General features: G+C 48.4%; 1 protein-coding gene across 4 annotated transcripts in view; it reads right to left on the bottom strand.

The window, feature by feature from the left end:
- The window catches only part of sh3pxd2aa (SH3 and PX domains 2Aa), a 95,626-nt gene that overhangs the window by 30,110 nt on the left and 37,718 nt on the right, over positions 1 to 27,798 (bottom strand). For 2 of the 4 annotated variants that reach the window (XM_030351588.1, XM_030351586.1), the window contains exons 6-8: positions 20,779 to 20,804; positions 10,477 to 10,521; positions 6,208 to 6,336 (exon numbers count right to left, since the gene is read on the bottom strand). In XM_030351588.1, coding sequence (XP_030207448.1) covers positions 6,208 to 6,336; positions 10,477 to 10,521; positions 20,779 to 20,804 — 200 coding nt within the window. The remainder of the gene's footprint in view (positions 1 to 6,207; positions 6,337 to 10,476; positions 10,522 to 20,778; positions 20,805 to 27,798) is intronic. The other 2 variants (XM_030351589.1, XM_030351587.1) reach the window with 1 other exon arrangement.

Raw genomic sequence — 27,798 nt, 5'->3', positions numbered from 1 at the left:
ACAAACAAAAGATTGAGAATAACAAGGAAATGAAAACAAAACAGAGAAGTACAGCAGATGTTTGGCTGAGGAACTTCAAAAACATTCCCCGTCGAAGAAAACAACTTTGCTTCACTTCCCTCCAACACCCGTCGGAGTGTTTCAGCGAGGGCACAGCCTGAAAGAGGTGGTGATGGAGTTCAGGCCGGTGGTGGTTGAGGTGGTGGTGGGTGAGGGGGTTTGTTATTATGATTAATAACAACCCCCCCCCCCCCCCCCCCCTGCTTCCCGCCTGTAATAGAGAGCAGATATCCTGAACAGAGGCTTGGCCGCAGCTCTGCATGTCAGGCCTGCCTGTAATCGTCCAGCCTGCGTTTCTGCACAGTCAGCTCGATCGAGAGGCACGGGGACAAGACAGGCTGAAAATAGCAGCACAATAACAACCCGCCTTATTAAACCGTATCAAGTATAACATCGGCCTCATTACTGTATCGTACAGTTCCCTCCATAGGAGCGCTGACTGCCTGAGAGAGCTGGGCCAATTTGCGATTCTATCCCGGCTTCTTGAATTCAATTGCTTTTATCGGGGGGGGGGGGGGGGGGGGGACATGGTATCAACGCACGTCAGGATGCAGCCTAGCTCAGGAACTCAGCTGCGTTTATTCCTTCTGAGGACCGGCAAGGATGGTAAACAGATGTGGACGATTGCTGAGACTTTAAAGGGTTTGAATCAAAAGAGTTTCCCCACAGTTCAAAGCAGCAGTGGCTAGTGGCTCGTGGCGGTATTGGCATTGGCGACGGCCGGGGGGGGTGTTGATGATGATTGTGGTCGCCGTGGTGACGGGGGGCTACAGGCTACTCCCTCGTTCACACCATTTCTTCCTTGAAGACCAAAGCCCTGGTTCTTTTGAAGAACTTCGAGAGGAAACGGAGGATCTCAGCAACATTAAACACAGGAGACCAAAGGCAATCCGGTCTGGGAGAGAAAGTTAGGCGCCGCCTAAGAAAACACCAGCGTGGGGGTTACAACCGCCGCTGTCGCCATGCGTTCGACGCTGGGTTTGCCGGCTGAGCGGTTGCCATCGAACGACGTGCGAGCAACATCTCACTCCGTGGCGTTAAGCTGTACCCCCCAACGGGAACTTCCTTAAGATGTCTGCCCCCCCGTGGTGCGCACACGCCCACCCTGCTGTGCGGCCTGTTCGAAAACAACCCCCCCCCCCCCCGATTGCCAAGCCCTTGCCCTCAGCTGAAACGTTCCTCACGTGATAACACTGCCGTCGTTGTCACCGTAGGAGGACTTTATCCGTCTGTTTTTATCCGTTCAAGCTTGTGTATAAAATGATGCAAACTGCCGCCAACCGATTTGTCTTTGTGAAACGTTCGTGATGAAGAGGGTTCTGTTTCGTGGGCTAAGAGTTTAGCGACATGCGTGAGCTCCATCGTAAATGATCCCTGCTTACCAGAGTATCAATGGCACGTTATCAGTTCTGTACACCCTTGAGGGGAGGGCTTGCAGTACAGATACGCCATGGTGCTGCGTAGGTAATGCTCCTGGTATCAGGCTCTCTTTATACTTAACCCCTACTGCAGAGATTGATGTTGGCTGGCTTGGTTATAAAGCCTCGAGGCAATGCTAATGGCTCGCAGGCTGGCGGACTGAACTCTTAAGAATACCCCAAGCCGCTACCTTTGATTGAAGATACTCTGTCAGCTGGTCCTCCACAGATCGCGATGGAAAAGATATGGAAAACAAGCAGATGGCAAGGCAGTGCTAAAACGAGGATCTTTTGTGGGAGACCTTTTCAATATGCAAGGTGGCACACATTGGGAAGATGGATTCATCTTCATTCTATGCAGTGCTGAGCATTAGGCTCAAGTAACAGCCCAGACACATTTTTACGTCCTTGGAAAGTGCCCTGTAGTTATGTCACGTTTACCACCTACATTATGACAATTTCCCATCTGGGAAAAATGTCAGACTTTTATCCATGATCAGTGTTACTGAAATCCCTTGAAAAGTGGAAATAGTCAATTGTAAGCAGATAGCATAGCCGTAAACGCAAACGACTCCTCCAGCTGGCTCTGTGGGCAGGCATTAGCCCACCACAAAAGCTCCTACTAGCTGTTCTGTGTCCTGTTGCTCCTTGCAGATCCATTAGGCTTTTGAAGTTGAGGCCCTACGAGAAGGTCTGTTATGACTGTATCCTTTTTGTCTTACTGGGGCAGTCAGCTGTGTTTCCCTTTCCCTTTATTCCTGAAGATATTCATATGTTTTTTTAGATTAACCAAAGAGCACAATTCAGCATGGTCGAATCGCAGTACTGACGTTTGTGGGTTTTGAGTATTTTACGAAACCGACACCCAGAAGTGTTAAGGGGTTATAAATGTCTCATCTTACTTCGGTTTTCAAAGTAAAAGCGAACCATCCATATGAACAAATAATGCAGCCCCGATTTCACAGAACGCTATCCCTCGAAAGAGACCCTATTCTGCGGCCCTGTCTGCTCCACCCTCCGTGCACGCAGACGTATTCACTGCAGCTGGGTCGTTAATCTCCTCCAGGATCTCTCGGGCTCCCATGTCCAGAGGGGGAGCGAGGCAAAGCCCGAAGCAGGACACTGGCTGGCCCCGGCCATTCCCCCCCCTCAACTCCACCTCAACCCCATCACCCCCACTGCTCTTCATCTCTCATGGAAGATTCCGGCGAGTTCACCTTCATGGCCCCCCATAAATCTCTCTTTACTAGATAGCGGCTCGTAAATGTGGAGGTTATCGTGCAGCACTGCACTGATGCAAGAAGTAAGAAAAGCAAAACAAGCAAAGCCGTGTGTGTGGCTGTTTTGTGTTAGAGTGTGCGTGCCTGTGCGTGTGTGTGTGTGTGTGTGTGTGTGTGTGTGTGTGTGTGTGTGTGTGTGTGTGTGTGTGTGTGTGTGTGTGTGTGTGTGTGTGTGTGTGTGTGTGTGTGTTCTGGCCACTTGACACGCAACATATGAAAGAATCCCAAAACAGTTCAATATATCAGCCAATGACAACTCATGAGATCAGTTTCAGATAAATACAACAGACTCAAACAAACACACACCCACACTTCACAAACTTGTACAGCTTTGTCTGCAAAAACCAAACCAAAACAACCACCAAAGAATTCTGGGCCTTGTTGGCCTACTACCACGGTACGGCCGGAGATGCACTAGCATACTGTCAGTAAACCCTGAAAAATGACAACATTGTACAACGTTTCAGATGACCCAACCACTGTAGCTAGCTAGCCAGTGAGACACTGAGGAAACACTGGCTTTTCTATTGTTGTGGTGTAAGTGGATGGGAAAGGTTGACCCAAAAATACACTGTTAGAGTTTTAGAGAACGGGCTTACTGCAAATGTGGCAGACAGACTCCAACACACAACACACAGGAAGAGGAGGACTGTGAGGATACATATCCATGTGTTTAGATCTCTGAAAGAAGAGCATGCATCTATCGCTGCAGCCCTGCTCTCGCTCTCTCTTGCCCGCCCGCTCTCTCTCTCTCTCTCTCTCTCTCTCTCTCTCTCTCTCTCTCTCTCTCTCTCTCTCTCTCTCTCTCTCTCTCTCTCTCTCTCTCTCTCTCTCTCTCTCTCTCTCTCTCTCTCTCTCTCTCTCTCTCTCTCTCTCTCTCTCTCTCCTCTCTCTCTCTCGTCATAGGTCCAAATTACCTACACACTTGTGCTTCTTTTTTGTGAAGCTCAGTTCCTAACATATGCACACACACACACACACACACACACACACACACACACACACACACACACACACACACACACACACACACACACACACACACACACACACACACACACACACCAAAATAACCTTGACCGTGGTAAGAGGGATAGCAGAAGATCTCACAGATGTGTTTGCCTTGGCCCTGGCCTCCTGTCGCTGTCGTCATCCCCATTACCATCATCATCATCATCATCATCATCATCATCATCATCATCATCATCATCATCATCACCCATATTATGGATGCAAATGTCTCCAAGTGTCTGGCCCAGTTGTGGAGCAGCTCCTGAGACGGAGAACATATTACCATGTGGGCCGTGGTCACACTGCTTCTCATGCATGTGCTGGTGGCAGATGGCATCGGTGGTTCAGGAGTCCTTTATGTTTTTTTTATCTTTAACAGCCTATATCTCTCTGTCAGTTCGTTCATCTGATATGACATCAGGCATGTAATGTATTTCCAGAAAAAAAGGCTCAAAGCTTCATAAAAGGATAATATTGGGTGACAGCCACATCAAAGGAAGAATAATGTGTTGATATGAACTGCACGGCAAAACGCTGAAGAAAAAGTGATTCAACAGAAATCCCACATGTTTCGTCTTACTCGAATCGTACAGTGAGTCCGCATCACATTCACATGTTGACATCACATTATTTGCAGCCCTTCATGTACCATTCCTAACTTGGACGTCCATGACAGCAGAACACAGAGAGAGCCCCACATGAGACCTCCTCCCAAAACCCTTAAACAGTCACAGACTGTAAGGAACAGAATCAATAGAAGATGTGTGAAGCTTGCTATGAACAAACATACACACACACACACACACACACGCACACACACACACACACACACACAAACAGCTGGATGACCAAAGAAAGATCTGCTATGCTGCCGTTGCAACCGTTCTTTCGTAACTTTCCATTGGAAAGAGAGTCAGAGGTCATAGGTCAGAGCTTGGTGGATAACAACTTCCTTCACGGGGATGGGTCATCTACCGAAACTTTGTTTTGGCAATGGTCATGTAATGTAATGGTGAGTAACTTTTTTACTCATCGTATTGTTCCTTTGTTTCTGGGTTCCGTTCCTTTTTTTGTGGTAAGAACGAAAGTGCAGAGTCAATGTTTACATCGGATGATAAATAAATAAAATTAGTAAATAAATAAATGAATAAAAGAGAGAGAAGAGGCTACCACCTTTGCTCAAACTGAATCGACCCTCTGACATATATTTACATAAACATAAATACAGCAACATTTTTGTTGCACAAAAGGACAGGAATTGTGTACTACAACACCAAAAAAGAGATGACACCAAGGGCCCACAAACACACACACACTCAAAGAGCCACACATGCACAGACACACTTACATACACACACACACACACACACACACACACACACACACACACACACACACACACACACACACACACACACACACACACAGACACACACACACAGACACACACACACACAGACACACACACATTTCTGCTGTGTATGTGTCCTCCAGGTGGTGCCAAGCTTCAGTTATGGGGAGAGGAGACATGAGAAACAATGGAAAGGAAAGGTGGGAGCATAGGAGTGAGGGGGGGGGGGGGGGGGGGGGGGGGGGGGGAGGGAGGTAGGGCGGGTGAGAGGGAGGGGGGGGAGTAGAGTAGCAGAGCTTGAGACAGTGAGGTGAGGGGTAAGCATGTGTGTGTGTGTGTGTGTGGGTAGGTGTGTAGGTGTGTAGGTGTGTAGGTGTGTGTGTGTGTGTGTGTGTGTGTGTGTGTGTGTGTGTGTGTGTGTGTGTGTGTGTGTGTGTGTGTGTGTGTGCGTGCGTGCGTGCGTGTGTGTGTGCATTAAAACAGAGCTTCACAAAGAAGAAAAAAAGCAAAAACAAGAAAAAAGTGCAGAAATGTGTTAGCCATTTGGAGGAATGACTCGATATATTTGAGACACACAGAGACAGACAGACAGACAGACACAGAGATACAGAGAGACAGAGAGAGACAGAGACACAGAGAGTGACAGAGACAGAGAGAGAGAAAGAGACACAAAGAGACAGAGACAGAGGCACAGAGAAACAGAGACAAAGACACAGAGACAGAGACAGCAAGGCAGACAGAGACAGCCAGACACAGTCACATTAGGGACAGAGACAAAGAGACAGAGACAGCAACAGAGACACAGACAGTGAGACAGAGAGACAGAGCGAGAGGGAGAGAGAGAGACAGAGATGGATAGACCCATGCATGCTCTGCCTTCATATCAAAACACACGGTCATGCAGCCTCACGCTCGGAAAAGTCCTCCTCAATCGCATCAATCAGAAGCCCGGGAGCAACTCAAACCGTAACCCGAGGAGGGATCAGCAGGGATCAACAACTCCCCCCACAACAACAACAACAACACACACACACACAAGGACACACACATTCCCACACAAAACACACACACAGCGAAGCCGACTCACCGCTCTCGCTCTTCTCGATCACGTCCACCGTCTCGCCGGCCTTGAGGCTGATCTCCGAGTTCTCCTGCCGCTCGTAGTTGGCCACCACCACGTACTGCTCCAGCACCATGGGCTCCGAGCTGTCCATCCCTGAGGGGAAGAAGCACGCCGTCAGCCACCGGCCTGTCGCCTTGCCCCGCAGACGCCCCGCGCCGCACCCTCCGCCGCAACCGCCGCCGCCGCCGCCACCTCCTCGTCCACCGCCGCCGCCGGCGCGGTAGTGCGCCCGCTGCACCGCCATCGGCCCGCTGCCCTCGCCGACCAATCAAAACGCAAGCTGCATGCGACCTGCGCTGCACGCCTCCGAACGTCTAGCCATAAAAGATGAGAACGCGCTCTGCTTCCTGCTTCAACCTCGGCTCAGCTGCTGGCCAGCCAGCCAGCAAGAGAGACTCTGAGGAGGGAGACCGGGGGAGTCGGCGGAGATCAACACAGAGGGAGGAAGAGGAGGAGGAGGAGGAGGAGGAGGAGGGGAGACGCGAAGGAGGAGAGGAGGCGAGTGAGCCCGGGCTCCTGCGACGTCTCCATTATCAGAAGCCCGAGTCCTCCCCCTTCCTCCACACGAGCAACGGGGAGAGGAACGCAGCGAACGGCCCCCAAAAAGGAAAAGGAGCAAGGGGGGAGGGCCGATAGAAGGGCTGTGGACGGTTGGAGAGGGAGGAGAGAGAGAGAGTGGGGAGAGAGAGAGAGAGAGAGGGGAGAGAGAGAGAGAGAGAGAGAGAGAGAGAGAGAGAGAGAGAGAGAGAGAGAGAGAGGAAAGAGAGAGAGAGGGGAGAGAGAGAGAGAGAGAGAGAGAGAGAGAGAGAGAGAGACGGAGGAGAGCGAGGGAGAAAGAGAATGAGTTGGAGAACAGCAACGTTTCCCAGTGGAAAATCCACTGTGTGGTTGGGAGGAGACCAGGCCTCCCCTCTGCTGGCTTTGGGAGGCAGCCGTTGGACAGGGGGGGCTGTAGGGGGGACGCACCAATCACGGCCCACAACATTGCCGGCCCTAAATAGAAACATATGAGGGCGCTACGGGGAAAGGGAGGGGGCGAGAGACAGAGAAATAAGGGGAGGGAGGCTGGATCTGTGTTTATGTGAAACCGACGAGGAAAGCATTTGTATTGGGGTTAGGCTCTCTCTCTCTCTCTCTCTCTCTCTCTCTCTCTCTGTATTGGGGTTAGGCTCTCTCTCTCTCTCTCTCTCTCTCTCTCTCTCTCTCTCTCTCTCTCTCTCTCTCTCTCTCTCTCTGTATTGGGGTTAGGCTCTCTCTCTCTCTCTCTCTCTCTCTCTCTCTGTATTGGGGTTAGGCTCTCTCTCTCTCTCTCTCTCTCTCTCTCTCTCTCTCTCTCTGTATTGGGGTTAGGCTCTCTCTCTCTCTCTCTCTCTCTCTCTCTCTCTCTCTCTCTCTCTCTCTCTCTCTCTCTCTCTCTCTCTCTCTCTCTCTCTCTCTCTCTCTCTCTCTCTCTCTCTCTCTCTCGAACCTTTTCGATGACAGCCGCATGTGGTTTGTTTCACTTTATCCCAGAAGGCATGTTTCATGTTTCAAACTTGGCTGCCTGTAACTTTTAGGTTCCTTCAAGTGCATATCTCCTTCTGCTATTCTCGTTTGTGATGTTGCATTGTTGTTCAGGCCTCTCCACTCGCTGTGGGGTTGGGCGCTGGAGCACAGATAGCTCAAGTCATGTCTTACTCTGACCTCATTTAATTCACTCACGAGTGCGCATCGATTTACAACTGATGGCTTCCAGTAAGGCACCATAACAGCTTAATACCCAGGATCTAGATGGGTATGGAAAAGGGGCTTACATCCCATTGCAACACTCACACTAACACCCTCACATCAGTGCTTTGGAACCGAAGCAACATTGATCAAGCACCGCACCTCTGAAAACGAAACGTCAACTCCTATGTACCATTTCAATGAATAAAACCAAGGAGGATATACGAACCCAACGCAAACACATTGAGGCGACGGGACTGAGATCACTGTGACGCAACAGGGGTCATTCATCAAGATGGACGCCCCGCTATAAAGGGAGTGCATCGTTTAGCGGGCGGCTAATCCCTCTCTACGCTGACGGGGCTCAGCCAGAACACAGCAGGCCGTCTGGGGGAGCTTCCAGCAGTCAAAGGTCTGGGAAAGAGGGCCTCGGCGAGCTGCTCGGTACGGCTGAGAGGAGACCGGACCCATCCATCCCGCCGTAACAACACGCAACAACACGCGGCCGACAACGCGTCGCTGTAGGACGGTAACGATAGGAGCCTCCCGCTCTCTCCACAAAGCCCAAGGAAGAGCTGATGGGGGAGTTTGCAAGCATCTTAAGGGCCCACTAGGCAATTTTGCCGAGCGTGAATGCACCCTGGATACACTCAAACGCAAACACACACACGTGCGCACACACACACACGTACGCGCACGGAAGCACACGTACGGGCAGACACAAGCACGCAGGCGCGCACGCACACGCACATACATGCGTACACACACGCACACACACACACACATGCACACGTACACGCACACACATGCACGCAGGCAGGCACGCACACGCCACATACATGCGTACACACACGCACACACAGACACACACGCGCGCCTTGTTACAATGAGCTTTGCAGAGAAGCAAATTCTGGACGTGGATTCTGCTGGGTCTTGGGGAAAGTGATTTTAGGAAATAAAAAAAGTCAATAACACTGATGAGGGGATAGTAGATGGAAGGGAGGGAGGGAGGGAGGGAGGGAGGGAGGGAGGCAAGAGGTGGTCAAAAGAATGCAACAGAAAAATAAGTGTAAGGGAACAGTAGCAACACACAGGACTTGACTCATGCCGGCTCTGGTGGAAGGCAGATAAGCCCGCCAATTAGAGAACCCGGAGATGTAAGGATGAGAAAGAGGGTGCTGCTGCTACTGCTGCTGAGTTTGCAAACACCCCCCCCCCCCCCCCATCTCCACCGTTTCCCCCCCCCCCCCCCCCCAACACCCCCTCATCCACACTCCCCAATCAGTGTCCTCTTTGGCGGTACCGTCTCCCAGAAGCCCTTGCTATTGAAAACATTTTAATGCCGTTTCCTAACAAGATAAGATGTGCTATTTCTTTGAATTTCTCGAAACACCCACTGGGACAGGCTGGTTGAGTTTGGGTGTCCACAGTGTTCAGAGCAGTAGTAGACATCATGGTTTAAACCCAGCTCCCATTTATGCCTCTGTCCCTCCAGTTTGCCTCCTATTGCAGTAAAATGTTGCGGCATGTGGCTCAGGAGGTAGAGCGAGTTGGCTGGTAACCAGAAGGAGGTTTCGAGACGTCCCTGAGCAAGACAACTCACACCTAACTGCTCCCGACGAGCTGGCATGGTTGACACCTTGCATGGTTGACACCGCCGTCGGTCTGTGAATGTGTGCATGAATGGGTGAATGTTAAGCAATATCTGTAAAAAAAATTTGAGTTGCCACTGGTTATAATAGCACTGTATAAATGTCTATTTACCATTAACCATTCAAATGCCTCTGTTTGTTATGCGTTTGCTAAATGCTTAACTTACGGCTAGTTTGAGTTGTGTTAAGTTGAGTCAAGACTTTTCGATTTGAATTACTCGTAGCTACTCATCAGTCGAGACTTGCTCTCAAAGACAAACTTCATTTCCAGCGATCCGAGCATTCCAACCAACATTCCATCTGCCCCCTCTCGTTATCTTCAATTAAACTCTGGGGGCGATAAACTCCCACCCACACCCACCCACGCGCCCTACTTTTTTCCCCCCTGCCCTCAAAAGGTGTTTTACAAGGGAACGTGTCACACGACGGAATAAGGACACCATCCTCTGAGTGCCGACCGGTGGGTGATTTCTTTTTTTGAGCCCTATAACAGCCGTTCTCCGCTCATAACCGCGAGCCATCGTGTGAGTCATGCCGCTGCGGGAGCTGTCTAGCTCCCCTCCCAACCTGGTGGTTGGGAAGCCGGCGGGAGGGGGGGGGGGGGGGGGGGGGGGGGGGGGGGGGGAGGAGGGAGGCGCCAGGGGCCGCAGACAGAACATGCAGAGCAGGCGGTGGAGAGAAGCGCACCGAGATGGGAGCTGTCAAAAACAAGATGACCGACAGAGCAAAAAAAAAATCAGAATGAACTAAGGGAAGCCTGGCGATGCATGCGGACAGGCTCTCACCAACCACAGGGGGAGGGGGGGGGGGGGGGGGGGGGTGCGTGTGTCTTGGAATAAGAAACGTGCACAAGGGAGAAACGTGTGTGTGCTACCTGAGGCCTCTTTCCTTGGGCTGTCGGTAAAGCCGTACATCCACACTGATGGAGAGGAGAGAGGAAAGGAAGGAGAGAGAGAGAGAGAGAGAGAGAGAGAGAGAGAGAGAGAGAGAGAGAGAGAGAGAGAGAGAGAGAGAGAGAGAGAGAGAGAGAGAGACAGGGGAGGAGCGAGAGAGGAGAGCGAGAGAGAGAGAGAGAGAGAGAAAAAAAGAGATAGTTATTCTGTGTTACTTCATGCAGAGAGAGAGAGAGAGAGAAAGAGGATGAGAGAAACAGTATGCAAGCCTTAGTGGATGCTTTAGAGAGGGTTGTGTGCCAGCTGGATCCACACCCAGGCCAGGAAGACTCTGCTCGCCAGTTTAACTAGCAGCTAATGTTGACTCCCGTAAAACAATGTTTTCCAACCTGGCTTTTATACTCTGGCACACACACTCTGTAGTTAGCTAAATGACTGTGGGATTTAATGCAATGCCCAGTGTTTTCTTTTGCACTTAACCAAATATACCAAAGACTTAGGTTAATTATACATAGGGCTTTTCATTGGAATTCCCTACCCTGTATCTATTCCATCGTAACTCTTTTGCATGCCTGTTCCTTAATGCTCCTGTCCTGGGTTTCTTCGCTTAAAGTCAACCACTGCTCTCTTCTCCATCCCATCACTTCTTCATGCCCCTCCTGACGTCAGAGAATGTATGAAGTCGACGTCGGCATTGTCTGAAGTCCTTTACCTCTGAGTCTCTCTCCTCTCCCCCCCCCACCCCCCTTCCCCACATGACTAAAAGCACCCAGACCCCAACCAGGAAATGAAGAGCGATGCATCAGAGATGAAAGACGGCCGATGAGAAGTTTGGGGGGGGGGGGGGGGGGGGCGGCTTGGGAAAGACTAGACAGACATGGGCTGGTGAAACTGGGCTTTGAAGCTCTCATCACAATACTTTATGATTGATATAACTGCCTTCGTACACAAGCATCACTCGGTTGGGGTTTTCTGCTTTCCGAATCAATGCTGACTGAACCAGTCAGCATCCCAACGGAGATGAAGTGCGAGGAATTCACGATTCAATTCATCCTGTGAACACAGATCTCCAACTGCTGCAAAATACCCTCTTCAGAATTAAACGCCCCAAAATATGTCTCCTTGACAATCAAACAGCAAACGCAGATCAATGTGAGACTTCACCAGACATGACTTTGGACTTTTCTTTGAGCTGCCGAATTCGTCTCCTCTCCCACGTACAACCAAGAATTGTGCTTTGATCAGACGTTTTTATTTTGTTTAGGCAGTAGCGCTCGCTGCGATGTACTTTATGTTTTAACGGCTGGCTGACAGTATTACGGCCCTCTGGTGAACCGTACCCCAGCGCACACACTTTTCGCCACACTATGCTGTTTCATGCTGTTTTCTTTACAAATAGAACATAGCAGTTCGTATTTTACTGCAGAAATGATTGCATGTAGCTTTACAATGTAGAGAAACTCGGGTATATCAAGTATATAGTATCTGAAGTATATCAAGTTCATTTGAAATGCATATAGATATAGATATACATATAGGGCATATACACTTTACATATGTTTACATTACATTTATTTTATGGGTTTATGTTGAATGTTTCATGGTGACTTCCCTCTGCAGTGCAGGCCCTCCGCCCATACCTCCACCCTGGGACCCCCACCCTCTGGTCCTCTACCTGGTGCCCACGCCTTACCCCACCCGCCCCTCGCACTCACCCACCCGTTCCATCACCGCCTGGGGATCACTGAGCCGATCCACAACAACACATGTACAATCTGAGAGCTACGCAGTTAATGTACTACAACGTGAATACACAGGGATGTGTTTGATGTTCTTTTGTTGCGATCAGTTTCAACAGCAGAGCCATTCTGGATCAAAATGATCCCCCCCCCCCCCCCCCCCCCCTACCAACTACACGCACACTGAAGCCTTTACACGCACACACACACACACACACACACGCACACCAAACACACACACACACGCACACACAGAGAGACACACACACACACACACACACACCGGTACTTTCAACTGAACGTGTTTATGCTTGAGAGACACACACACACACAAACATACTCAGAAACAAACCACAAAAACACACACACGGACCAACATACACACACACACACACACACACACACACCGGTGCTCTCAACTCAACGAGTTTATGCTTGAGAGGCACACACACACACACACTCATCCCCACCACCACCAGCAGCAGCAGTGCTCCGCCCGGTCATGTTTGCCGTGAGCTAATAAACCTTCAGGGTCCCTCTCTGTAACCACCGGGGCCCCCAGGGGCCCCTCCGGTACGGTTGACGCCGGTCCCGGAGGGAGGGCCGTGTGGCTGGCCCCGGGTCGGCCGGGGTCAGACCACCGCTCCCCAGTGAGCCCTACCTGCCATTACAGACCCCGACAGACGCTCTCCGGGGGCCCCGGGGCCCCTGGGGCCCGCCACATCTGATAGATATTAAAACTCCCCGTCCTACAGAGCCCTGCCTCGCGCTCCCTCTCATCGCCGAGGCGCTTGTTTGTATACACAAGCGCCAGCATGAACGCGCACACACACACACACATATGCGCTCAAACACATGTGCACGCACACACACAACCACACATGCATGCGCACACATGTACAGACACAAGCATGCGCACACACACACACACACACACAAATGCATGCAAACACACAGACACATACACCCGCACAAGCACACGTGCGCACACAGACACACATGGATGCCAACATACAAACATGCCTTCCATGCCTTTTGGTTCAAAAAAAAAAGCACTTAAAAAGCCATAGACTTAATACTTTGTTTTGCATGGGAAAGAATGTTTCCACATTAAAGTGCATTTTCCTTGCAAAATTTTAAATGTACACATACATACATGAAATACACACAACACACATTGTTTTCTCTCATTTACTGCGTATGTGTGTGTGTGTGTGTGTGTGCGTTTTCCCATTGAAACACACACACACACACACACACACACACACACACACACACACACACACACACACACACACACACACACACACACACACACACACACACACACACACACACACACTGGTTAAATTCCTGATTTAGGTGATGACGGAGTTATCCCATCACCAGGCTTTTCAGCGGGGGCGAAAAAATGCGTTCTTTAAGTCCCCCTTCCTCGGGTTGGGGAGTGGAGGAGATGATTAGCCATCTGCCGTGTTGTTCTGTGGACTTAGCCAAGATTGTCTTTGTGTCTCCGAGCTTGTGTTGTTTGATCAGCTTCTGAAACTGACATCTAACCCAGCCCCCCATCATTTCGCACCACACAATCACCAACAGAGACCCACACGTGTACGAACACACACACACACACACACACAAATAAAAATAAACTAATTGTAATATTCATACCATGCCATACACACACAATCACACATATTTTGAGGCCGACAGTATTCATTTATTGATGCTGATACAAGGTTATATCCCTCTTTCCTTCTTGCTGCCTCAGTCTGATGACACACGCATGTATTATTAATGAGGGATAGCAGGCATGGCTTGCACACTTGTACTTCCAAATGTGTTGTGCCCGATGTGTCCAGGAGCGGAATCAGCTACTTGTATGTGTCTACCTGGACCATGCGATGGTTCTCAAACCCCTAACATGCTGCCAAGGCCAAGGCTGAGGAAATGGATTTTTCATTTTGGATGGATGCACTAGCAGCTCTGTTTTAATCTCATCGTACATGTGTACAGTGACAATAAAGGCATTCTAATTCAAATTCTCTCTGGTTTCAACCAAATGCCTTGAGATAGATAACCATCTATATTTAATGCCGTGTCACATACATACATACACACATACATCCAGTCCATATCAGGAGCCGGAAGCAAAATAAGGACAAGTGTCTAAAGGGAGGATGAAATCTAAGTAGTAAAATACCACAAAGACGTTCACATGTTTATTTTCAGAAGCCTGTTCTTGCCTGTGGCTGCAGGCCTAACTGCAAAGTCTTGTTATCCTGCAGAGACAAATTATATCACCAACAAATCACTGGCAGCCGATATTGATTTGGTAACTGTGCAGGAGAAAATATTTTTTATAAAGAAGCACAGTGTCCATTTGTACAACAATTGCTAGCAAGGTCAAACCAAGACATACAAGCCAGTGCCGAAGAAGGCGTGTTGTTTTCCCTCGGACGAAAAAAAAACCCTGCATAGAAACTATTCCTCATGATGACACAATAGTTTAAGATGAGGAATGACATACATGTGCTTCAATTGCCAGGGCTGACAGCCAGCTGGTAGAGGAGAGCCTTGCCAATGACGGTAACAGAATGCGAGCGAAAAAACCATTAGTCGTGCAGGGAAAGAAATGGTTACTGCTGTCAGAGTGACACAGTACGGGTGTGATGCTTCTGGTAGGCGCCTGTGTGTGTTTGTGATTATGTGTTTGTGTTTGTGTGTTTTAGTGATGGGAGTAGGGAGAGGATGGTGGATATTCGGCCCCAACACACAACATATCTTTCCTCTGGTTGCAATAACCTATTGGGCCCTATTTGAACGGTCTGAAACGCAAGTGAGAAGCGCCAAGCGCAAGTAGCTATGTGGGCGATGTTGCTATTTTACCGGCGCATAAATGGCTCTTGCGGACCGGCGCAAATCTAAAAAGGGTTGGTCTGAAGTAGCCTAATTACCCGTAGGTGTGGTTTGGGCGTAACGTGCAATAAACCAATGAGAGTGCCAGCTCCCATCCCCTTTAAGAGCCATGAGCGCATTTGAATCTGACAAGTTGATATTTTGACAGCGCGTTTGCAGTCTCCAACGAGAGAGATGCATGACCACATGAATTTCAAACTTCAAATGGCTCAGTTTATGGCCAAATAATGTGGCCTAATTCACACATGGAATAGCGTTTTCTTCCACAACTTCAGAAACACTGAGTCCTCAAATAAATGTCGGCAAAGAAAACTTAACACACATATGATATGCGGTAACTGTGGTTCTATTTAATGATATACGCAATACATTAAGAAGCATCGTTTCTTACCAGTATTGTATGCATTATCATTATCGACTTGTGTTCCTAATATGCCCCCACGTGTCCCCACGTTAATATACATTGCCATGGACTGTATTATGTGTTACGTGTTTAGTTTGCGTGTGTTTAAACAGATGGACGCATACACGCGCACACCCGCTTTCGTTAATTATTTTACACGTACACACACCGCATTCATTCATTCTTTTTAACACACACTCGCGGTAAAACAGTGTTTTCTCACGATCAAATACTCATCAATCTTAAAAGATATGGGCTTGTACACGATGTCTGTGTCAAGAAAATATTATTTATTTATTATTATTGATTACTTATTACCGCAGTATCAGCTGTTCTTTCCGAAATAATTTACCAAGAATGTGTGGCTAGGTAGATGACAGAAGCTAAGTGTATGCGCGAGGTGCACAAGCAACATTATGCATGCGCCTTTAAAATAGCATCTGAACAACGCGCCACTGACTTTTAAACCAGGTATTTCCTGGTTTGTGGCGCAATTGTTTTCTGAAACTGCAAAATAGCACCAGGGAACATTTGCGCCAGAACACGCCTCCTCCTTTCGTCGAACCGCCCCTTGGGGTGTAAGATCATTCCCCAATTTACAGGCGAGTGGCGGTGGAGGGAAAAGAACAGTCTGTGCCAGTTGCAAACTAGCAACGACGCATGCGTCAGTGTAGACAGTCAATTGCGCCGGATGCAAGATAGGGCCCATTGTGTCTAAAAAGATAAAGAAAATGCTATTTTTAAATAAACTGTCTATTTCCAAGCCGTACCTCTATCTGCCCGTTCTCAAACCCTTTTCTTTTTCTTTATTACATTTTCTTCATTTCTGTTATTTCCATTTGGAAATGTTCCTTATCTTTCACCATCACTGGTATTTGTCTCCAATGCCTCCCTAATGCATTTCCAATAATATTTTGTCTAGTTTAAGTAGCGGCTGTCCAGTGGAACCCACAGAGAGGATCTCAGATGCAGACGAGCAGGCGCAGAGTCTAACAGATCTAAAATAACATCGCAGCACGGTTTCGGTTTTGCGTTTGAGGTTGAAAATGGCGAAGAGAGACAATAGAAAATTGCTGAAATTGTTTAACCAAATGGAGAGAAATAGCCTCCTTTGTTTGTATTGTGAAAACTGGGTTGTGGATATTTGTGCACTGTTTACATTGTTGTAGCATTGTGCTGATGTCACGTCTGTGTGTCCCTGTAATGAATATGTTGTGAAGAAGTGTGTCTCTGTGGCATGTTATACGATCTCCGTGACGGTGACTTATCCCGCGTGGTTCAAAGAAAACATACCCAAACTCATACACACTTTCACTTCCATAAACAGTGTTTGTATGTGTTCGGGAGATGAGCCTGACACTGATTGCACACCAATCACACATACATATCACACACAGGCTCACACTTACACTTACACACACACACACACACACACACACACACACATAATCCATTCTTATTACAAAAAAATACACACCGACTCCAAAACTCAGCCAAATGAGCTCAACCTCCCTCTCATTTGATACAGTTCTCAGAGGACCCTCCCTCCCATTGGCTCCCTGACTACGAGGAACCTCCCTCCCATTGGCTCCCTCTACTCATAGGAACTTCTCTCCCATTGGCCCGTCTACTCCTAGGAGCTTCCCTCTTGTCAGTATCTGGTCATCACATGATGCAATACAACAAAAAAAAGACTTGAACCCCAAAAGACACCAAGTTCCAAATTGACAGATACAGACAAGCCAGCCTGCCTCCCAATCCCATCTGAAGCCAAACGGCACCTCCCAAACTTCGAGGATGAACAGATCATCGTATCCTAATGTGGTCAACATTGATTCAAGCGTCGTGATCCCGACCGTGAACTCATCCAACTCTTCGTAACAGTTTTCAGCGGTTAATCTGTTGAAATTGACTTTGGACTGACATACTGGATACGTGGTCAAACAGAGTTCTTTCTACAAACGGCCATAGAGGAGATGCCTCGGTCCGTGATAATGCTAACGGCTTAAAGGGACTCTTACCTTTGTTGCATTTTTACACTTTTTTTGGATAAGGTTAAATTGGTATTAATAAGGTAATAACACTCTAATATGCAAGACAGACCCACCAGGAGTAAAAACAAACAATTATTTTACTCTCATAATATTTAGTGAAAACTTCAACCAATAAAATTCTTCGGACCGAATGACCTTATTGGCCGACAGACCTGTCTGTTTGCTGCATGGATATATAAGGTTTTCCGTCTGCTTCTTGTGGCGCATTCGGGCCCGCGTCATCAAGGCGCTTCCTCAACTAGAGGGTTTGTTTTGATTCCACGGCAGACAGTAGCGAGTAGCGACCGTAGCGACTGACGATGGCAGACCAAAGTGGTCCACGGCGTACTGAAACTGCACCATTCAGTCCGATTAGGGGACTCATCTCGGACTCAGACTCACAGAGTTACCCTCCTCTGGAGCCTCAGGAAGACCTCCAGACTGTTGGCCACCAACTGCACCATTCAGTCCGACAAGGGGACCCGATTCGGCCTCAGAAGCCAAGTGGTCCCGCTCCCCTGGATGATTCTCAGGACCTCCAGACCGTTGGCAACCAACCGCACCACTTAGTCCGATTAGGGGACCCGTTTCGGACTCAGACGCAAAGTTGTCCCGCTACTCTGGAGCTCCGGGAAGACCTCCAGACCGTTGGCACCCAACCGCACCACTCAGTCCGATTACGGGACCCATTTCGGACTCAGACGCGACGTTGTCCCGCTACTCTGGAGCTACAGGAAGACCTCCAGACCGTTGGCACCCAACCGCACCACTCAGTCCGATTACGGGACCCATTTCGGACTCAGACGCGACGTTGTCCCGCTACTCTGGAGCTACAGGAAGACCTCCAGACCGTTGGCATCCCAACCGCACCACTCAGTCCGATTACGGGACCCATTTCGGACTCAGACGCGACGTTGTCCCGCTACTCTGGAGCTACAGGAAGACCTCCAGACCGTTGGCACCCAACCGCACCATTCAGTCCGATTAGGGGACCCATTTCGGCCTCAGACGCTACGTTGTCCCGCTACTCTGTTTGTAATGCTCATACACCTTTCTTATACTCAGTGGGACCACTGTCCTTCAACATGGGGCCTCAAAACGGTATCACACGAAGCCCATAGAATTACAGTGAGCCACCTGCTAAATTTCTTGTTTACTAGACCCCTGGTAGATATTATGACCCCTGGGAGTCTAAACATAACCCATGGGATTCTAAACATAACCCATGGGAGTCTAGAACTTTTGTACTGTAGCGACCCTGGGACAGTTAAATAGTTTGTGTGTTATGTGTTACATTATATTTCGTAGTCCGCTATGCCAGTTGTTCTATGTGCATGTATTGTAATGTTCTTCTTGTCAATCAGCGTGGGGGCGAATCATTAGGTCAGCTGGGGGAGGGCCTTGGAAGAACAGGAGGGTGGGGGCCTGCACGCGAGTGAGACCGTGTTGGGGGTTGCCGGGGTAACCGGGGTTTGTTTTGTGTCGGTTTTCTGCCGTTGGTTACAATGTTACGGGTTTCAGTGACCTGGTTTTGGTTCATTAAAACTACCTTCAACTACTAATGACTCGACATCATTATGTCACCGGCGAGGTCGTTACAGTACTCGCTTAGTTTTGTACTCTAAAAAATAACGCTTAGGGGGTGGGGCATTGGAGGAAGGCGGGATGATTTGAATGTGCTGTAATTCTCAAATGCAACAAAGGTGAGAGTCCCTTTAAAGATGAATACTCTTACAGCAAACTGAAAGTGACCTGTTTGAAAGGCAGAAGGTAGGACTTACTAAACACACAACCCGGGCAATCCCATTTCCCAGATATCAGATCAAAAACAGACAGTGGCTTGTTGAATCAAGGGAGAGCTCGTTATTGGGCAACAAACTGACGGACAGACTTACTAACTGACAGACTGACTTACTGAGTGACTCACAGCATAAAAACAAGTAAAAAAAAAACCCTGATCTACTCAAAATTTGCAATTCGTACTAAAACTCATTCTAAACATGAAGCATGTTATAATTAACAACATGCCTGCTAAGAATAACCTGGAAAGTATTCTGTAAGCTTCTATGTTTGGCATTTTTTTCCTTTTCCATGAACTATTTCCTGCCCTCCCTTTTTAATAATTCATTGATTCATGTGGAAACGCTGATAGTTTCCAACAGTTCATCAGCCATGCTACCGTTTTTGAAGGCAGTGGCAAATCATAGTCACATGTGCGAATGCTTTCACGAAGCGGCTATACTCATGCCTGATATACTCATGCTGAATGTAAACATTCTAATATGTCTCAACAGGCTAAAGGTATCAGACAGTCACTCACGGAAAAAACGGTTTAGAATCAACAAAGTGATTTGTTACATATGCTTTTTGCCAAGTGAATTCCCATGTGCAGTACAGATCCGACTGCACTTTGAGAACATTATCTTTCAGCTCTGTTATCGTATGTTCTTAAGTTATTTATCTTGCGATACGTGCGTGGCAATCCCGTCAAACCGTGCAAATGTTTTCTTTCTAAAAGCCCAGGAAATTATACATTTTATCAGGAGTTTAAAGCAAACACACTCACCTCCGAGAGCCTCTCTGACCCAAACAAACATGGCTGTCCTGCCTCAACAAATATCCCCTCAGTATCAAAGACACTGTATCTGCACACCAGGCTTAGAAAACTGCAACATTGGACCCTGAGAGTACTCCAAATCTAACTAAGAACAACCCTTTCTGAGTGTGTGTGTGATGTGTCAGTGATTAAGGCCCAACATTGCCAGAACTTGCAACCCAACCCCACCCTAGCCCTGATGTAATCAAAAGGGCCACATCCAGCCGGGCTGCCCTGCGATCCCAGCCCAGAGAAGTGGCCCTGCGGTGGGTAGGACCCCAACCTCCTCAGCCCCACCACGCAGCCACACGGACGGTCTAACACAGAGTCATCATCGCCCAGCCAACACACACAGAGAGACGAATGGGGGAAGTTGAAGGGTCACATGTCACATGCCTCTCCCAAGCCCCTCCCACCCGCCACACATAAACGGCCAACAAACAACAACAAACAAACAAAAAAGGCAGAAAGAGATGTTTAGTAAACTGAAGCCACAAGTTAAGGAAGGGGGAGGAGGAGGGGGTGAGGAGGAAGATGAGTAAAGGGGAATATAGGGGGGGGGGAGGGGGGGGGAGAATAAGAAAGGGTTGTCTTACCTGACTTGCGCTTGGAGCCATAGTCCCTGATGGAGAAACAACACATGAGAGACATGGTCAGTGACGCGCTACGTCCGAGCAGATCAGGCTAGCTGTGCTGCAGCATGACACCGCCACACTGGGGGGGCCGGGGGGGGGGGGGGTGGGGGGGGCAGCGGGTAACACCCAACACACACACACATACGTACAACACCATGGACACACACATACAGACACAAAAACACACACACACAGAGGCTTGGACAGCAAGCAGTGTCACGCCGCTGGTCCTAACGGCAGATACATGTGTCTGAGGGAGTGTGTGACGGAACTAGAGAGAGACAGGGAGGGACGAGAGAGGGAGGGAGGGAGGGAGGGAGGGAGAGAGACAGAGATAGGGTGGGAGGGGGGAGAGAGAGAGAGAGAGACAGGGAGGGACGAGAGAGGGAGAGAGAGAGAGAGAGAGAGAGAGAGAGAGAGAGAGAGAGAGAGAGAGAGAGAGAGAGAGAGAGAGAGAGAGAGAGAGAGAGAGAGAGACAGAGAGAGAGAGAGAGACAGGGAGGGATGAGAGAGGAGAGAGAGAGAGAGAGACAGAGAGAGAGAGAGACAGAGAGAGAGAGGGAGGAGAGAGAGAGAGGAGAGAGAGAGAGAGAGAGAGAGAGAGAGAGAGAGAGAGAGAGAGAGAGACAGAGACAGAGAGAGAGAGAGAGAGAGAGAGAGAGAGGAGAGAGAGAGAGAGAGAGAGAGAGAGACAGAGAGAGAGAGAGAGAGAGAGACAGAGAGAGAGAGAGAGAGAGAGAGAGAGATAGGGAGGGACGGGAGAGAGAGAGAGAGCGAGGGGCGAGAGAGAGAGATGAAGATGGCCAGCTGCCAGCCTTACCCTCGACAGGAACAAATTAGTCATGTGACTATAAAGGGTATCACCACCATTCTCCTCCCCCTCCCACCCCCCATCCACGCCCCCGCCCCCCCTTCTTCATCCTCCTCCCCCCCAGGCCGCTGGCTGACGGAGGAGGATCACTGTAAAACGGCCTGCCTAATGGATTATAATTGGATTATATTCTACAAGGGTTAGAAGGGGCCTGGACCTCTGTGTGTGTGTGTGTGTGTGTGTGTGTGTGTGTGTGTGTGTGTGTGTGTGTGTGTGTGTGTGTGTGTGTGTGTGTGTGTGTGTGTGTGTGTGTGTGTATGTGTGTGTGTGTGTGTGTGTGTGTGTGTGTGTGTGTGTCTGTGTGTGTGTGTGTGTGTGTGTGTGTGTGGTGTGTTGGGCCAATATATTGCTAACATTGACATTTGGTCAAGGGGTCAGTAGGACAGCAGAGAAAAACTGAATTGATTGATTGAGGAAAATTGTAAGAAAAATATGAACAGAAAGTGATAGAGGTCCAATTTTGAAGTTGACTTATTAAATTAACTAACTACCTAAAATGGCCTCTTCCAACATCCGAAACACGTCACGCACACGCACACACACACAGACACACACACACCAGAACCAGTCTCCTTCTTCACATCTCCTCTAGTCGTCCCTGGTGAACGCTGGATCAATGTTGTCCTCTGAGCACTGCGGAGGACACACTGAAACCACGTCAGCAGCAGGCCACATAACGAAGAGCATATTACCATCATGCAGAGAGGACGGAGCCTTTCGGGGTTTGCTTGCGGTCCTGGCTCTACAAAGGAGTGTCCTCACTGACAGCTGAAACCATTCCTATCGCCCACCACAGACTTATCTGCACACACTCATGTACTCATAACTTCAGTTTGCATCTTGGAGATCGGAAAAGTTTTGATCTCTTGTTGCAATGATGTAGCACTGAAGGCTGTTTGCGTGATTCTGTGTTTGTATGTGTGTGTCTGTGTCAGTCTGTGTGTGTGTGTGTATGTGTTTGTGTGTGTGTGTGTGTACACGTACGTACGTGAGTGCGTGCGGGGGTTGAATGGCCAATCGATCGGACTTAACCCGTCTGGCCTGGCAGTAAAATGGCCCATTTAATGAATGTGTGTGTGCGGGCCTGTCATCAGGTGAAGAGCAGGCTCAGTAGGACTATAAGGCTTTACTGCGGAGGTGCCGAGCAGGCAGACGAGTGCTTAGATAGATTGGCTGACGATCGAAGGGAAATCAGTAACACACACGCCATTTAGCCTCCCCCAGCAGACCCACAATCCAATACGTTGGATCGCAGTGCAGGGACGGCAAGCAAATTGGCAAGGAAGCAACTACACACGCGCACGCGCACACACACACACACACACACACACACACACACACACACACACACACACACCACACAACCACACTTACCCCTATTCCCACACCCCACACACATACCCAAATCAAATTCATTCATTTAAATGATGCTGTATACATTAAGGTTCCATTTGAATTCCCAAAAAGAAGCGAAACTATAATCATTGTAAATCCTTAGCATCTGACTAATTTCACCGCCTATTTTAGGATGTTTTGCTCTTTCTTCTTGCCAGCCCTCTCTGTTTGGCTCTGGCCATTCATCTGACCCGGTCACCAGATCTGCATGTGTCTCTTTGTAACTGGACGGATCAGTTGAATGAAGGCATTCAGACCACTGCACTGGGAGTCGTTGTGAGCCTCGAACATACTCTCCATTGTAACCAAAAGTGGTACGAAGAAAGAAACAGACAAACAATGAAAGAAAGAGAGGGATGGAGAGAGGGACCGAAGAAGAAGAAGAAGAAGAAGAGGAAACAGAAAAAAGGAGAGATGTTATCCATAATTTAAACTATGTAGCCAATTTATGATGCCAAAGGCCCAAGCCTCATTTCCAAAACTCTCTGCCCTAAACCATCTGCAGTAGCATTACATATACGGTGATAGCCTCAATATTGAGATTAAAATCTTGGTTAAAGTTTCCATTCTGACTACCCCAAATTAGTCTAAGAACTTTTAACGATTATCTTACCTTACAAAATGGTTGTATTTATTTCAACCATAAAGAGAAAATGCTTCTAGAAAATAGTGGTTGCGATGTCAAGAGTGATTGTAGTAAATTGTTATGGCCAAAGTGAAATAAAAGGCGGCATTGGGCGCACTCCCTTTAATTTTCCCCAAGTCAACACAATAAAGTGGCATTGAAGCCAACAGACTTTTGCCTAAACCCACATTCTTGTAAATATTCCCCGATGGGTCAAGTCTAACACAGTGTGGATGGAGAGAAACTGGTGAAGGAAGATCTGGCACACATTTACAGAACCCCTAAAAACCTGGCTCAGCAGTAAGGCATGTATGTGGAGCCCTTCAAATCCTCTGAAGCTTTGAGTTTCTCTATCAAAAACAATAGAAAGAGTTCTGGTCACAGAGCCATGGGTTGACTTGGTTTAGCCTAATCCCAATCCAGGCTAATCCATCTGTTTTTATTATGTTTAATTGATTGGGTTGGATCTCGAGGTGCCCACCCACACGCAGATAACCCCCCTTGAAAGAAAAATAAGAAAATATAAAGAAAAACGATTTATAAAGAAAACTGCTAAATTCAATACATAGTAATAAGCAATAACACACAAGCCAACACATCACACAACACACACTCTCGGACAGCGTATCAATAGCACGTCAGTCGGTCCAGTCAGGTAGATGATGTAAACCTGCTCACTAAGGGTTGTATATGATAGTCTTCCACAGTGGAAACAGAAGGTCTTGACGTATGCTTCAAATTTAGACCTGCGCTGTCAAGGCCCGATCGATTAACGTCCAATTGATCCGCTAGACAACAGAAGCCTGCACATGACTAAATATATCTCAGCAACAAGGGGATGGCAGGAGTGTTGAAAGTATGGTTTGTTTGCTGTTGTTGTTGGTGGTGGTGGTGTTGGAGGTGTTGGTGGTGGCGGCTGCATAAAAATAAAAGGCTTGTACTGTAAAAAAAAAACTCCCATGGAGCCGACTAAACTACCCCTGCTGTGCTCAGTGTGAAAGCCAAGCACGAGCTCAGAGCTCCATAAACAAGTCCTAAAGGCTCATTTATGGTTCCACGTCGATGCAACGCAAGGACCACGCAGATGCCTCGACCCAGTCGTCAACCTGTCTTGGTTCTGACCAATCACAGTCCTTGCTGCTGCGTTAACATTTTTGGGAGACGCACGTCCTGGCGGTGGACGCGAGGAGGGTCTGCAAGAAACGTAATTGGTTCGTAAACCCCCTTGCGTTGCGTCGAAATCGGAACCATAACTAAGCCTTGATCGTGGCGAGAAAGCCAGTAGGTGTGAAGCAGTGTTTTCGACCAACAAGCAGCCCGACTGGCCACGTCCGTATCAAATCACTCACGGAGGGAGCGCGGACTCAGATGAGACCCGTGAGCAGTGTTTTTCTTCTTCAGGGGCTGCTTGATGGATCAGGGCGCGCACGGCAGCAGGATATTGTTGACGTAACCCTGCGCTAATCTTGACAAGAAAATCAACGGCGGGTCAAATCGATAGCGCGAGAGGCGTATCTCTCGCTTCGTGTCAGCGTAAAGGTTGCTCGGTGATCACACGTGGCTCCGGGAACTACCACAATAAGGAGGCTCTCTTCATCAGAGGTCCACTACTGTATGAAAATACGACAATGTAGTGTTTACCCATATTGGGACGTAGCTGTAGCGCTAGCTCGCTTAACCTTTACCGAACACGGTTAGCTTGCTAAGGTTGATATTAAGCAAGTGTGTACAACTCTTTAAAAATCTGTTTCTCATTAACAACATACTGTCCCTTTAAGACCAGGGAAGTGGGGGGGCAATAGCTATTTTTGGCTGTAAGCAGTTCATTTTTGGGGGGGGATGGGGGGGGTAGGGTAGGGTAGGGTAGTGGCAGGGTTTTGAACACATCTGCTAAGCATTAGGCAACAAACGCAGTTGGGATGGCGGGTGGGGGTGGGGGGGGGGGGGGGGGGGGGGGGGTTGGGGGGTGCTGAAAGAGGTGGGCGGAGCTAGGAATAGGTATGGGAGAAGGGGTGGCGGTGGAGAATAAGAGATCTGGCCCCACGCCTTCCTGAGCTGAAATAGTCTTCCTCCCTGGAGGCGGCTGCAAAACAAGCACTGGCAGGAGAGGGAGAGGGAGGGAGGGAGGGAGGGAGGGAGGGAGGGAGGGAGGGAGAGAGAGAGAGAGAGAGAGAGAGGAGGCAGGAGAAATATAAAATTAGGAATTATGTGCATGTGTCGAATATGAAGGCTATTCTTCTCTTTCTGACTAGCTTTTATGTTTCTGTTTATGTTTTGCCCTGTTTGGTTTGTCTGATGTGGTGTGTTTGTGTATTTACCAAAAAGCTAGGATTAAAGGGATTAACTCAAGCCTAAAATGTACCGCCACTTGCCACCTGGTTGTTTACCTGGGTAAAAATGACTCCCATATTATTGTTGGTTAGTCGAGTTGAAAAATTGCTAGATTGCTACTACTAAGCCAAGGGAGTCTCCTGTATCCTGTGGCAAGTGCTATGATACTTAAATGAAAATAATTGTATCCACGTTACATAATTCAAAATCAGTGGCTCTTATTAAAGGGGAACACGCATAAAAAAATAAGGAGTAGCTTTATAATAGAGTAGCCTAATGTAGATTCCTCTAAATCGAACAGTACCTGTAAATGTTACCAGACGCTTAGCACTGCGCTCATGTGTGAACGTTCTTCTTATTCCTCCATGGTGAGTGCGCCGCGAACGCACGCTAACTTAATATGTCAGAGTGGCTGAGCTGGCAATTTGCCTCCAGGACCAGACCCGGTGGGACATTCCTGGCAATGTTCTGGTTGGATGAACAGGGTGATCAAATACTTGAGAACGGCCAGGTTAAGTACCCCTCATTACCATTGAACGTATTGCTAATGTCCCAGGCAGGTTGGTGTGTGAAGCTAGCGGGTTTGTGTGTGAACCCAAAGGCTTAGTTAAGGTTTCACGTCGACGCAAAGCAATGACCACGCAGTCGCTTCGACGCAGTCGCTTCGACCCAGTCGCGAACCTGTTTTGGTTTTGCGTCTGGTTTTAGTTAGTGGACCAATCACAGACCTTGCTGCTGTGTCGCCTCGAGGCAACGTTACAATTTTTGGGAGGCGTCCATCGGAACCTTGCGAACCTTGAACACGGTTCGCAAGGACGTAATGGGTCCGTAGTACACCCCCTTCCTTTGCATCGACGTCCAACCACAACTAAGCCTTCAGAGGTTTGTGTGAACCTAGCATGTTTCATCGTGTGCGAGGGAGCTGTAGCAGATATGAGATGTAACCCTGTGAACATGAACTGCAAGAACATGGTTTGCACATCCAGAGATGTTTGCAGTGTTGTGGAGTTTTTAGTTGTCGAAGAGAAACAATTTCTGTAAATTGTGCACTTAAATGATAAATAATGCTAAGAACCTCCGACGGGCCAGATGCTTCTCTGTTTATCCTGTCAAATAAGTCGGAGAGATAACGTTAACTTAGCGAGCCATAAATCTATTCTGGTTTGACTCAAGAGTAAGGCAGCACTTGAAAGGGGTAGTAAATTGTGAAAATCCCTGCAAACTACACAGTGTGTATCCATTGTGAAGGCAGTATTCCTTTAAGTATGGCATTTTGTTTCAATATTATTTTCAGTAGATAAGTATCTTATTTAATGTGTACCAAGAAAACATCTTGTATCAGCCCCCGTTCAGAGATAGTTTGCAAAGTAAACTTGATATTAGCTACATAAACAAATCCCTTGATCACAGTGCAAACTACACCCTTCGGTTCTGTTGGATCTTTTACAGCCTAGAGCCAAAAGAACAAGAACCCCCGAACAAAATCCTGTCTGGATCGGAACCCATCCCCAAATCCCTGCTCCTCAACCTACGCCTTAGACATGAGGACGGATCCCTATTCTGGGATTTGAAACCAACAACGCACAACCACACACAGACACACACACATCCTTCATCCCCTACTTGTTTTTAATCCCCTAATTACCATGCCCACAGCCCCACTTCTCAAACGTAACCCAATCCTCCAGTTTATCCCACCGCTGGCCAGGGAACGACCCTGCGAATTAAGCAAGCAGATCTCCTGCAGACCCGGTACCCA

This window comes from Gadus morhua, chromosome 3 (assembly GCF_902167405.1).
Source record: "Gadus morhua chromosome 3, gadMor3.0, whole genome shotgun sequence".
Taxonomy (NCBI): Eukaryota; Metazoa; Chordata; class Actinopteri; order Gadiformes; family Gadidae; genus Gadus; species Gadus morhua.
This window is presented reverse-complemented; position numbering and strand designations above follow the sequence as displayed.